At 36.8% G+C, this 14285-nt stretch overlaps 1 protein-coding gene across 1 annotated transcript in view; it reads right to left on the bottom strand.

The window, feature by feature from the left end:
- The window catches only part of emilin1a (elastin microfibril interfacer 1a), a 38039-nt gene extending 32295 nt beyond the window's left edge, over positions 1-5744 (bottom strand). Inside the window, exon 1 of the mRNA XM_077587199.1 lies at positions 5427-5744. Coding sequence (XP_077443325.1) covers positions 5427-5548 — 122 coding nt within the window. The 5' untranslated portion in view covers positions 5549-5744. The remainder of the gene's footprint in view (positions 1-5426) is intronic.
- Positions 5745-14285: the final 8541 nt, after the last annotated feature.

Genomic DNA, 14285 nt, shown 5'->3' with positions numbered 1-14285 from the left:
TTTTTCTTCTAAAAATATAATCTAGTTTAGATATTTTGTGTTCAACTCCAGTCTCAAGCATTGAACTGCAATTGTATTTTATTTCAGTTCATTGACTATCACAATACCACAGATTTACTGACTTAATTGATAATAGAGAAAGTAGTACGTTGTTTTTCTCAAGATTTTTGGTTTCCTATCACATTTTATGTGAACATAGGCTTGTTAAGTTAACTCAGTATACTCTAAATATCCTTGGGTATGATTGCTCTGAAATGGACATGCACCAGTCCACTGCAATTAGTTATTGTTCATAGTTACTGTGGAAAAAATGCATGCAAATAAAATTAAATCACCAACACATTTCATGCAACTGCTTATTAATAAATGTACGTACTTTTTTTTCCAAAATACCAAACACCAAAGATTTCATATTTGTCTGTATTTATCTCTTCATTGTTTGTTTATTTTTGGTAGACTGTCTCTTTTTGAGGGGAATACTTAGGCTTACTTAGGAAGTAATCAGTTACAAATACTGTATGTGGGACAGTACAGTGATATTTCTAAATACAAATTTAGTTCATCCCGGAACTTGTTTCGGTTCTGGCCAAGCGATTGAGTGGTTAGCGCGTCGGCTTCACAGTTCTGGAGCCCTTGGTTCGAATCCAGGTCAGTGCACCCGTGTGCTGTTTACATGTTCTCACCGGGCCTGCGTGGGTTTTCTCCAGGGACTCCGGTTTCCTCCCACATTCCAAAAACATGCATGCTAGGCTTGTTGGACACTCTAAATTGGTTCTAGGTATGAGTGTGAGCATGAATGGTTGTCTGTCTGCTTGTGCGCTGCGATTGGCTGGCCACCAATTCAGGGTGTCCCCCGGCTCATGCCCGAAGTCAGCTGGTATAGGCTCCAGCACCCCCCGCGACCCTTCTGAGGATAAAACGGTCCAGAAAATGAATGAATTAATTAATTAACTTGTTTCGTAACTCACATTTTTCGTAGATGGAGCAGTATTTATATGTAAATTCTCTAATTTGTTTCACAGTCCTCCAAAAACTACCAACTAAACCCTTTAAACATGATCAGTGTCCCAAATTTGTATGAGAGATGAGAGTAACACACAAGCATGAGAGAAAATAATAAAAAAAACGATTTATTAATGTATTAAAATGAATTTGCTGCAGCCGGTTCAAATTGTCATCAATCAATGCCGCCCAACCTACATTTTTTTTCCGCAATCGGTCAATTTTAATAACATAGTGACACAAAACCAATTCAGGTTACACCCGACCTATTGCCCATGGTTTGCTGGGATAAGCAGTACAGAATATGAATGAATCCCCACAATAAAGAAAAAAAAAGCAGACCCTTCAAAAGCTACTCTTCCTTTTGTTTTCATTTCATTCGGAATATTTCCATAATTCTGAGTATTATACTTTTTTGATATAGAGCAGTTGTGTTTATTTGATTTAGCAATGCTAAAGCAACAATATTATTCAAGAATGTCCTGCTAATTGTCGACAAAGGTGGAGAAAAATATAATGACATATAATTTTTTAACAAACATTTAAAGATTTCATTTCATGTTATCACACTATGAATCTAATAACTGGCTGGCACATATATTCACACACACACGACTACAAGAAAGTTTGAATCACCAAGTAACTTAAAATACCGCTACCCATTTTAGAAATATGGAAGTCATCTATTAACAATAGAAAACCTATACAAGAATAAGCTACACAAAAGAGGCAAGCCAACCAGGTACCATCACTCAGGAAGTGAAAACAGAAGCAGTTGACTCTTCTGAGTTGCCGAAAGAAACCTAATAGAAGCTCATATTTCGGGAGCTCAACCTCTAGACACTTTTGCTTGTACAAATACACATACACGCGTGTACACACGCAAAGTGCAAACATATGGTAAGCACGAATGCAGCTGTATACCACATGTAATGCTATAAACTGTCTGTCATTCTGTTGTGGTGCATGTATGCGTTTTACTATGAAATACGCACATATGCATGTATTTACAGAACAGTATAATCCTTGACTGGCTCAGCTAAAACTAATCATGCTATTCATTCATACAACAGGCACAAGGCAATCCATGACGTCATGTCCCCACTCAGTCTAAAGGTAAATAAGCACAATTACTCTGTAGCACATACTAATGACATACCACGATGCCACAACAGCACAGACTGAGAGTTACTCCAAGGTTTAGTTTGACTTTAGGGACATTTTTCATTTTAGTAGCTTTGGACTTGACTTTATTAACTTTGCTTCAAAACACAGATCAACTTCAGCTAGTCGTAAGGTTTACCAGAATAATAAACTACTAGCAGAGAGGCCAGTTGAGTTCTTTCCTAACCTCTTGAAACACTGTGGTCATAGAATGGAGACAGTTCAGTTATATGACTGCTATAAAATGTCTCCAGTGTTTCCCGTGAATTACACACCACTGTGCATCAGGTGTCCATCTAGCCATTCATTTCCTATATACCACTTAACCTGTCCACAGTCATAAGGTGCAGAGACCTATAACAGCATAAGGTACATATACTCTGTGCTGGTTGTCAGTCATTGCTTGTCACTCACATCACACTTAGAGTCAACCATTCATTTTCAAATTGACACAGTAAGTCAGAGGGGAACTGAATCCAAGCTGCCTGAACCAAAGCGATTTAAACATATTACCACACCAACTATGGTTCTTCTGAATATCAGGTGTAATAAAAACTAATGGCAGATTAGCGAGGACTACGTACTCCATTTGATGAGATTCAAGTTTGGATTGTTTATTTTTGCGGAATTGGTATACTCTCAGTGGCCCTTCGGATGAGTGGTTAGCGCGTCGGCCTCACAGTTCTGAGGTCCCGGGTTCAAATCCAGGTTGGTCCACCTGGGCCTGCGTGGCTTTTCTTTGGGTACTGCGGTTTCCTCCCACATTCCAAAAACATGGATGGTAGGCTGGTTGGGTACTCGGACGTTTGGTCGCCGGACGTTTGGTCGTCGGACGTTTGGTCGCCGGACGTTTGGTCGCCCGGAGGTTTGGTCGCCCGGACGTTTGGTCGCCAGACGTTTGGTCGCCGGATATTTGAGAACATGACAGAGAGTTTACTGTTGAAACCAGCTCTCAAAATTATATTCACCCGGGCGACCAAACGTCCGGCGATCAAACGTCCGGGCGACCAAACGTCCAGCGACCAAACGTCCGGGCGACCAAACGTACGGCGACCAAACGTCCGGCGACCAAACGGCCGGTCACGGGGTGGTTGGACAATCTAAATTGCCCCTAGGTACGAATGTGAGCGTGAATGGTTGTTTGTCTCCTCATGCCCTGTGACTGGCTGGCCACCAATTCAGGGTTTCCCCCGCCTTATGCCTAAAATCAACTGGGATAGCCTCCAGCACCCCCCACGACTCTAGTGAGGATAAAGCGGTTTAGAAAATGAATGAATGAGTTGTATACTCTCCCCATGCTTCTTAGGTTTCAGTCCAATAAGATTACCAAGTAAAAAAAACATTCTACAGTATGTTAGGCTCAGTGAATACTTTTATTTCCAGCTAGCTGTGACCCTCAACAGGATATGCTATATAGAAAATGGATGGTTAGATAGCTGGGTTTGAAAGGTGTTTTGTCAGCACTGTGAATGAGTGATATAATCTGTCCCTAAATCAACAGGGTTAAACTGCAGCTTTTCCATAGTCCTGAACAGGATAAACTGCATTTGAAACCAATTGATGGATAAATGGGTGATATTTCCTAACAAAAAATAAGCATTGATGACATATTTCTTTCCACAAGGCCAACTTTGTTGGACTGTAGGACTATGAAATCATTAAAAAACAACAAATCTGGAGCAAACTGCTATACATAAAAGACAGTTTTTTTCCCTGTAGCAGCACATATTGTGTGAAGCTGTTAGCAGATGACAGATGGGAGCAAGATCCTCATATGCTGAAGGCCATAACATGTTGTAATCTCATATTCACAGCATTATTTCATGTCACTCACGTTTGCTACAAGCTGATTCTGAAGTTCTAAAGACGACACGCAAATGTAATTTTCTAACAGTCAATACTTCATGACATCCCACCCAATCAGACAAGGCAAACTTACTGCAATTATTTATGTGTTTCTATACTTAAATCTAACAATACTTTGAACTACAGTTTACATTCCTCTATTCTTTTACCTCTAAATGTATTCTTACTCTGGTCACGTGTGATGAGTGGCAAAACCTGAACAGGTCGCTAGCCAATCACAAGGAACGTGTTTCATTTTGAACCATGACTGCACACTTGATGAAGATATAGATATAAATATTTGTATAATGTAATTCCCCAACAAAGCTCATTACATATATAACATGCTGCATTATTTTCTTGTTTTGAAGACCAATAGTATATCATGTAAGTTGTATGATGTTAATATTGTTATCTCTAATGAATTTTCTGACTAGCTTGGTTATTCTTTACCAGATCAATGATTTCACGAATATGAAATAATTGCAAAAAATAATATTTCTTCTATATATCCCATTAACATATAGTGACAGGCAGAAGAAATAAACACACTTCCAAAACAATGCTGAAGGTAAAATTAAGATGATTTGTTGTCATTCATACAACAAAATACCTTTGTGTTCAACAAAAAAAAACAGATTTCTCATTAGCAAATTTTGCAAATAAATTAATATGGAAGCATCCTCATTGATGTATTGTATATATTACGCGACATTTTATCCTTTGGTGCGCAGAGAGATGTTTCTCTCTCTCTCTTATTTTAAATGCCTTAATTAGCTCAAAAACACTGGGAAACAATCAATCACATGAATGTGAGTGAAAAATTATTAAAAGCACATTTCGTTTGTAGTAAACACTATTGGCAAGTGAGAACATTTTTGTTTTTATTTAAAATGTGCAATTTAAATACCTAAATAAAAAAATAAAAAATGAAAATAAAAAATAAATATATATACAGTATAATATATATAATATAATATTATATATAATAAATAAATGCATGCATGCATACATACATAAATACATAAAAAATAAATAAATAAATAGATAGATAGATGAATAAATAAATACATTTCGTTTGTAGTAAACACCATTGGCAAGTGAGAACATTTTGTGTTTTTATTTAAAATGTGCAATTTAAATACCTAAATAAAATTATATATATATATATATATATATATATATAATAAATTCATGCATGCATACATAAATAGATAGATAGATGAATAAATAAATAGATAGATAAATAGATAAATAAATAGATAGATAGATGAATAAATAAATAGATTGATAGATAGATAAATAAATAATGTTTAGTGTATTCCGTTCGTGTAATGGTTAATGTATGATTCAAATAATGTCATAAAACTCCACAGTATTCTTGCGTAAAAACAGCATGAGTGTGCTCCACTAACCTGTGTCTACTAGCCGCCCGCTGCCCACCACGAAGCGCGGGGTCCGCGTATCCAAGACCCCACGACAGCCTTGCTAAGGCAAGAGCGATCAGGTAAAACAACATCCTCATCTTTGGGTCCATTGTGGCTGCCTGTCAAAGTCTTTCTTCGTCGGACGTAGAGTTTATTCCCCAAAAAGTACAAGTTACCGACAGCTCAATAATGATGGCGTTACAAGATGAGAGGATCCTCTGAAGTCAGTCAAGTGCATTTTTCAACTTCTTACTTGTGATCAATGGATGGAACAGTGGCAGTGGAGTAAGTCCTCCTCAGGGGCAAGTAGGGGAAACTTTTCTGCGTCATTTCTCTCTCTCGCTCTCTCTCTCCCACTTTCTTGCTCCATCCCTCCCCCTTTCAAACTGCCTTGTACACAAGCATCAAAACCCCATTATAGAGAATCACTAAAAGTATGTGAAGCTAAAGCAAACACTTCCTCCACTATTACAAATGAATTCAATCTATGCTAAAGTCTAAGTGTTAACTGTGCACTTTCCAGAATGTTGTATTTTTTTGTTCCCCTGATCTTAGCATGCTCATCTATTAAGCCTCAATCATTCACAATTATTCTTATTTTTTTTTTCAGAACCTACTTTATTGACAGCAATAGTTTTTTTCAGAATTATGTCTTGTTTTTACTGCTGCATCTGCTTAAAAACACTAAATAAATAAATACCACTGACAACAATATTACCGTATTGGCCCGAATATAAGACGACTCCGATTATAAGACACTTTTTCAAGACTCAAGTTTGAAAAAAGATTCAATTTTTTTATAAAAGATAATGACAATACATCTGAAACAAATGATTGTAACATTACATCCGAGAGAAAACACATTTATTTATGCTATTTTCCCTCATTCAAATCAAGCAAAAACTGTATTACCTTTTTAAATGAATGGCTTCTGTTTTTAAAATGTAAATTCACCAATCTGCTGTGATAAAACAACAAAATTGGAATAAGTGGATCAACACGAGTTCTGTACCTAGGAGCACCTAATTTACACTAATTTCTCATCTTGTACTTGCACTAAAACTCTTTAGGCTGCTACCAACTTTTGTCACTTTTTGTACCTGACTACCAACTTATTTATGTCACCACTTATTCATGTTGACTACTTATCTAATTTGGCTACTTATTGATGTTGACTAATTATTTATGTATTACTTATCTATTGATTATTTATGTATACACTTCATGGTGAAGCTTAAAATCTAATTATACTTGTATAATGAATGACAATGAAGACACTCATTTCAATTAATCATCAACAAAAAAAATCAAAGGGTTGCAGTGAACTGGTTATTTTTCCCTAACAAACACATGAATCCTGACAGGTATCGTAACAACGACGTACTGCAGTATGAATATGGGAATTGTAACAGAGCAGCATTAGACTTGTTTTCTAAACACGTGAAAGAAAGACACACATTTTTTTTAAAAATTGTAATTATTTTAAATACCATATTTTCTGCACTATAAGGCGCAACTAAAAGGCTTTCATTATATTCAATATTGGTTAATCACCCCGTGACCCTTTTGAGAATAACCAGTTTGGAAAATGAATGAATAATGATTAATCATAGTATGAAATTCCCTTTAGCACTGTTCCATCTAGTGCAGGGGTCGGGAACCTTTTTGACAGAGAGAGCCATAAACCATTCATATTTTCTAATGTTATTTCTTGAGAGCCATTCTCGAGATTGAAAAGTAAAAATATATGAAAGTGGGATTTTTTATTTATTTTTGTCATTTCATCACTTTTAACGTACAAAAAGTCTCTGAATTCTTTTGACAACATTGTTATGCTGTGGCTAATAAATCAGTATCAATGATGTCATGCATGTAGAAGAATAATAAAAACAAAATTATGATTAAAGTAGGGGTACAGGTAGTACGACACCGCAGTGACGCTCTTATTAGGGCGTTCGGGACTCGGCTCTCTCACCAATGATTTCCATATTTTACCTCACAGGTTAGTGGAGAGCCATATGCCACCATGGAAAGAGCCACATATGGCTCCCGAGCCATAGGTTCCCTACCCCTGATCTAGTGGATATATAACACAACCCCTACTATTACTTCTACTACTACTACAGTTCCATCTAGTATATTTATAACACAAGCTATACTAGTACTTCTACTACTACTACAGTTCCATCTAGTATATTTATAACACAAGCTATACTATTACTTCTACTACTACTACAGTTCCATCTAGTATATTTATAACACAAGCTATACTAGTACTTCTACTACTACTACAGTTCCATCTAGTATATTTATAACACAAGCTATACTATTACTTCTACTACTACTACAGTTCCATCTAGTATATTTATAACACAAGCTATACTATTACTTCTACTACTACTACAGTTCCATCTAGTATATTTATAACACAAGCTATACTATTACTTCTACTACTACTACAGTTCCATCTAGTATATTTATAACACAAGCTATACTATTACCTCTACTACTACTATAGTTCCATCTAGTATATTTATAACACAAGCTATACTATTACTTCTACTACTACTACAGTTCCATCTAGTATATTTATAACACAAGCTATACTATTACTTCTACTACTACTACAGTTCCATCTAGTATATTTATAACACAAGCTATACTGTTACTTCTATTACTACTACTACAGTTCCATCTAGTATTTTTATAACACAAGCTATACTATTACTTCTACTACTACTACTACAGTTCCATCTATTATATTTATAACAAAAGCTATACTATTACTTCTACTACTACTACTACAGTTCCATCTAGTATATTTTTAACACAAGCTATACTATTACTTCTACTACTACTACTACAGTTCCATCTAGTATATTTATAACACAAGCTATACTATTACTTCTACTACTACTACAGTTGCATCTAGTATATTTATAACACAAGCTATACTATTACTTCTACTGCTACTACAGTTCCATCTAGTATATTTATAACACAAGCTATACTATTACTTCTACTACTACTACAGTTCCATCTAGTATATTTATAACACAAGCTATACTATTACTTCCATTACTACTACCACTTCCATTACAACTACTACTACTACTACCACTACTACTACTACTACCACTACTACTACTACTACCATTACTGCTACTACTACTCCTTCTACCACTACTATTACTACTACTTTTACTACTACTACTACTACTACTACCACTACTACTACTACTACTACCACTACCACTACCACTACCACTACCACTACCACTACCACTACCACTACTACTACTACTGCTACTACTACTACTCCTACTACTACTACTACAGCTCCATCTAGTAGATGTAATAGCACAACCTCCTACTATTACTACTACTACCAAGACTACCACCACCACTAATGTGTCTTATAATTCGGTGCACCTTATATATGACAAGATAGGGCACTCATTAAATGTGTGCCTTATAATAATACTCCAATGCACCTAAAATTGTAGAAAATACGGTAAAATACAAATGCCTGAGGGGTCAGAACCAAGGTCGATCAGACACTTCAACCTGCAACCTCTTCTGGATTAGCACTTGTTCGAACTCATTTTATCAATGACAGTTCTATTTTAGCCAAATAAGTGTTTGTTGAATTAGTTTGATTATAAACAAAAAAATGGAAATAAATACACCATTAATCATGAAAACATTTTCACTGCTATTTAAATCTAAAAAAGGAGGATGACACATACCAAAACACACACACACACACACACACACACACACACACACACACACACATAGTAGCACCTCCTTATCTTTTGGATAAGGAGACTGTTTTCTGAGTGTGATTGATGCTGTTGTCCTTGCTAAAGCCGTGAGAGAGTTTAGTCCAAGCCATGATTAACATTGCATTTCTTTCCACTATCCGCTTCTTTTCTGTTATTATCAGAGTACAAATTGAACAAATAGATGCCAAACATGATAATACTACAGCTGACCATACTTATTTTAGTTCCCCTCATGATGTTAATACTACATTTTATCACAACCATCTTAGATCCCCTCATGAAATGGACCTTATCAAACAATTTCTCATCCTATTTTTCAACTATTTATTGCAAGATAAATTCTGCTGAATTGCTCAAGAAACTCTAGATTCCTCTGCTATGTTAGTAATCCATGAACCCAGACATTTCCTCATGACCAACTTCGATGAGAATTTTTGTAGGCGGTTGTTTACTCCTTTCTCAAGTTCCTTTTTTTTCGAACTACAACCTTCTTACTCAATGTAAGCTGTGCATCCCATACTCTCCCGTTAAGGAGCAATGGCCAGCTCAGCAGTCCACCCGTCGGCCACTAATGAGATCAGCTGCTCTGTCACAGACTCCATGACTCCCCACTCGGAGTGTTGCCAGGCTCACTGAGGGGGATGAAATCTCTAACACAAACATCTACCAGGTAGCATGGATGATATGAAACAGAAACATTAAAACACCACTGAAACTAATTCTGGTTTAACTTAAATAAATGGAAGATTAGGCATGACACATAGCCAGTGTGAGGATGTCAAATTTAGGTTCATTTTCTCTTGTCGATAACTCTAACAGACAGCTCAAAGATGAATGTGTTACACCTGTGACGCAGAACAGGAAAATGAATCACAGTCACACATTTTTCAAAAACTAAGAGAAAACTGGTTGGGAAAATGACGCTTATGTGTTTTCAATTTCTCTTTAGTAAGCAGCATGAGGCTGGAAAACCACCAAATTTGGCATAGAAACTTAGAACATGCTGAGGGAGTGGGGGTTAGGGGGGCATTAAATAATGACTTTAATGTGTTTTTATTTAAGTTTCAAAAGTTCATTCTGAAAAAGTGTCATTGAACCGCGTCAACAAACAAAAGGTCACACGTCAACATCTGGTTGGTCAGTAACCTGAACGTTTATTGTCATTGCCGTTGATTTGACCATGTTATTTCAAGTTCACCAGAGCTATCGTTATTCTCGGATTCCTTCCAGTGGCTCCCTCCACATTCATTCTCGTCACACAAATATGTGGATCTGAGTTCAGTCCACTGCCATGCGTTTTCATGACTATCCAAATAGCAAGCCAACAGTCGGGATATTAAAAAAAATGGTGAGGAAAGGAGAATTTCCTTTTGAGATTGTCAGTTTCTGACATTTTAGTTCAGTACTGTTTACCAAATAAGTTTTTCAAACCATTTTCAATGGTTATTTCATAAAAGTTGAATTTGTAATTGAGAAAAGAGGTGTCTGAATGAGGATGTCAATCTGTGAGTTGATGGTCAGTGAGAGTGATGATTGTACATAGTGATAGGTACAGTGATTCATTTTATTTATCCGCACTCCAAAACTCAGAGTTTACATTTTAATTGAGATCTTTGTAAATGACAAGGATGAACTTGCAGTGGATGCTGCTTAATTGGGAGAAATGAAGTAAAAGTGGCGAAGGATACGTGTAAATTGGTCAACTTACACTTTGACTTTTAAAGAAATCTCCAATGACCACCTTCCTTTATTTAGACATTGTCCTGGATCTATTTACTATATACGCATAGAGAAACACAATTCACAACGTAAATAGCACATTGACATCCACATAGACATAAATCAAGCGTTACTTTAAAACTACGCCCGGGACTAAGAAATATGCTATTTGGAAGAGCAATTCCGTATTTTTGGGATTATATTTCACACTTAAAATGCTTCATTTTCCCCCAAATTTGACAGTGTGACTTATATATGAATTCTGGTACTGACGCTCCCCTACTTACGAACGAGTTAGGTTCCGAGCGATTGTTCATAAGTTGAATTTGTTCGTAAGTTGATTCAGTGCTATATTTTGTATTATAATTTATGTGTAAGGCCTATATAAGTATATTGAAGGTTTATATAAGTGCATTTGTATGTTTAAGGCTTGTATAAGTAACCTGCACTGGTTTGTACTGAAAAAAAACATTTAACGAACAATCGTCGAACGATTCAAGTTGTATGCCCGTGCAACGCTCACCATTTTCTCACCCACATCAAGCTTCTTTATTATTGCCAATTTCGTTTGAAATGAAATGGCTTGCCTCTTTCTTGCACTACCACCCTCACTAGAAGCCTTTCGCTTTTCACCAACCATATTGAATAATGGATGCATGAGATATTTAATGATAAAAATGTTCTTTGCGCACTGGAGATACGTTCACGCACTTACGCACTGCAACAAACTGGGCAGAGGAAGGTGGATGCTGGGTGACCTCTCACAGCGCCAGGCGTCGGTATTAGCGGCGAAAAGAAGCACTACAAGAAGTAGCTGAAAGAAGCCAGGCTCACAGAACAAAGAAAGTTGTAAAAACATTAAAGTAAAAAGTATAAAGTACAAAGTAAAGTAAAGAGGAATGTATTAAGAAATATTAAAATGTAATTTAAAAAAAGATAGAAGGGCTGTAAAACACGAAAAACATAAGAATATACAGAGCTACTGTCACTGGCTTCCACGTGACGGCACCATCTTGGGAAAAAAAAGGGGGGAAAAAAGAACTATGCGCAGACATGTTCGTATGTACCGTTGTTCGTAACTCGAATGTTCGTAAGTAGGGGAGCGTCTGTACTGTTCCAGTAGAATGCGTTAACACAAATTCATCATATCTAAAAATAAAAACAACAATTAACTTTTCATTCATTAATTTCCAACACTGCTTACTTTTGTCAGGGTCACGGGGTGTTTGATCCTATCCCAACTGACATAGGGCTATACCCTAAGATAGTTGCCAGTCAGTTATAGGAAACCAAAATTAAATCCATTATTAAATACAAATGATTTAAAAGGAAAGTGGAATATCGGTGAACATAATGCGTAGTCCACCTTGGACATTCCACTGTATTCATAACATAAAGTATTCCTATGGTGAGAGATAACACATCTTGGATATGCTATAAACTCATGAGTTTTGCAAGATTTATTAATTGTTGTTTTTAAGAAGACATTCCCACATTGAAATCAGTGGTAAGAAATACAGATATTTTTAACTGATACAAGCACAGGCATAAACTTTGAAGTCTCAAACATTAAATCATAACAAAAATATTAGGACCCTCACTGCAAGAGATTAAATTGATGTCCATAAAAGTGGAAAAGAAATGTCTGTCTTGAGGGCTAGATGCTTTTAAGATTACATGGATAGCAAAAAAAATAGTTTACAGGATCAAGATTATCTCTTAATGGATTTTATTTTATTTATCCATTCATTTTCTGAACCGCCTACCCTCCCAAGGGTCGTGGAGGGTGCTGGAGCCTATCCCAGCTAATTACGAGCACTGGGCTGGGGACAGCTGATCGCAGGGCACAAGGAGACGGGCAATCATTCATACTCATAATCATACCATGCCTACCCTGCATGTTTTTGGGATCTGGGAGGAAATGTGAGTACCCGGAGAATACCCACACAAACCCGGAGAGAACATGCAAACTCCACACAGCGAAGACCAACCTGGGATCGAACCCTCGACCCTAGAACTATGAGGCCGACGCGTTAGCCACTCACCTCTAATAGTTACTGGTAACGACTGGAAACAGAGGTAAGAGGAAAAAAAATCCATGCAGAGTGCATATGATTTTATTGGTGCGTTAGATGGTGGTGGCCCCAAAGTTCATTTGAACTAACAAAAGGAATTCATATATGGGCAGACAAAACAAGAAAGACCTTAGACTCCAGAGGTGTCAGACATGTTTGAAGATGAACAGCAAAAACACCAACACGTCAGAACTGAGAAACTAAATACTGTACCCTAAGATGACAATCTGATGAAACACATGTGGGTAGAATACAGGTATACTCACCCCAAGACTAAAAGTACACATGCTAAAGACAAGTCCAACATCAGCTATGGTAGGAAAGTGAATCCTCCAAAATGAAGCTAACAGTATGAAACTAACATTTTTAATTGATTTATTTAGTCTTGTTATGGTCTTAGCACATCTTGGTTTTGTTCGCGTCTCAGTCTCGTCTGGGTCTTGTCTTGATTTTGACTACCATAAGGGTGGCTTTACAATACATATCTGGGCATTGAAATCTTTGCATATCAGCTATGGTAGGAAAGTGAATCCTCAAAAATGAAGCTAACAGTATGAAACTAACATTTTTAATTGATTTTTTTAGTCTTGTTATGGTCTTAGTACATCTTGGTTTTGTTCCCGTCTCAGTCTCGTCTGGGTCTTGTCTTGATTTTGACTACCATAAGGGTGGCTTTACAATACATATCTGGGCATTGAAATCTTTGCATATTTGTTGTGTTTTGCTAACTTCCTCATCTTATCTGTGTCTCCTTTTTCTATTGGTGTGTGCGCGTGTGTGTGGAGGGTAGTAGAATTATGTTATGTATATAGTAGTCAGATTAACCAACTGGTAGCATTAACAATCTTCGTGTATTACATACAATTAGTGTCTCTTCTACGGTAACCCAGTGTGGTCCCCCTTAATTAAATATTACACTTTAAAAAATGCTTAGGCAGCAGGTCCCAGGACTCCTCAGATACAAATTAAAATTTCAAAACGTTATTCCAAGCTTGCCCCTGTGGGTTCTGCTGCGTATAAACCTCCAAAGTGTGGAAAAAAGGTCACAGTGGAGGTCATTCAGTTCTCCACCCCACTGCTGAACTTAATGGTCTTCATCCTTGAGGCTAAACACAAGCAGGTACAAGTAGCACAAAAGAGGACCCATTACTTTGTGTGACTAGAGGATCTGTGGCCCTTATTTTAGACATTTGTTGTCATAAAGCCCAGGGTTAAAATTATTTCAATTACTCGACTGCTTTCTCACCACTTTGCAGTCAGGACAG

The sequence above is a fragment of the Stigmatopora argus genome, chromosome 19 (genome assembly GCF_051989625.1).
Source record: "Stigmatopora argus isolate UIUO_Sarg chromosome 19, RoL_Sarg_1.0, whole genome shotgun sequence".
NCBI lineage: Eukaryota > Metazoa > Chordata > Actinopteri > Syngnathiformes > Syngnathidae > Stigmatopora > Stigmatopora argus.
This window is presented reverse-complemented; position numbering and strand designations above follow the sequence as displayed.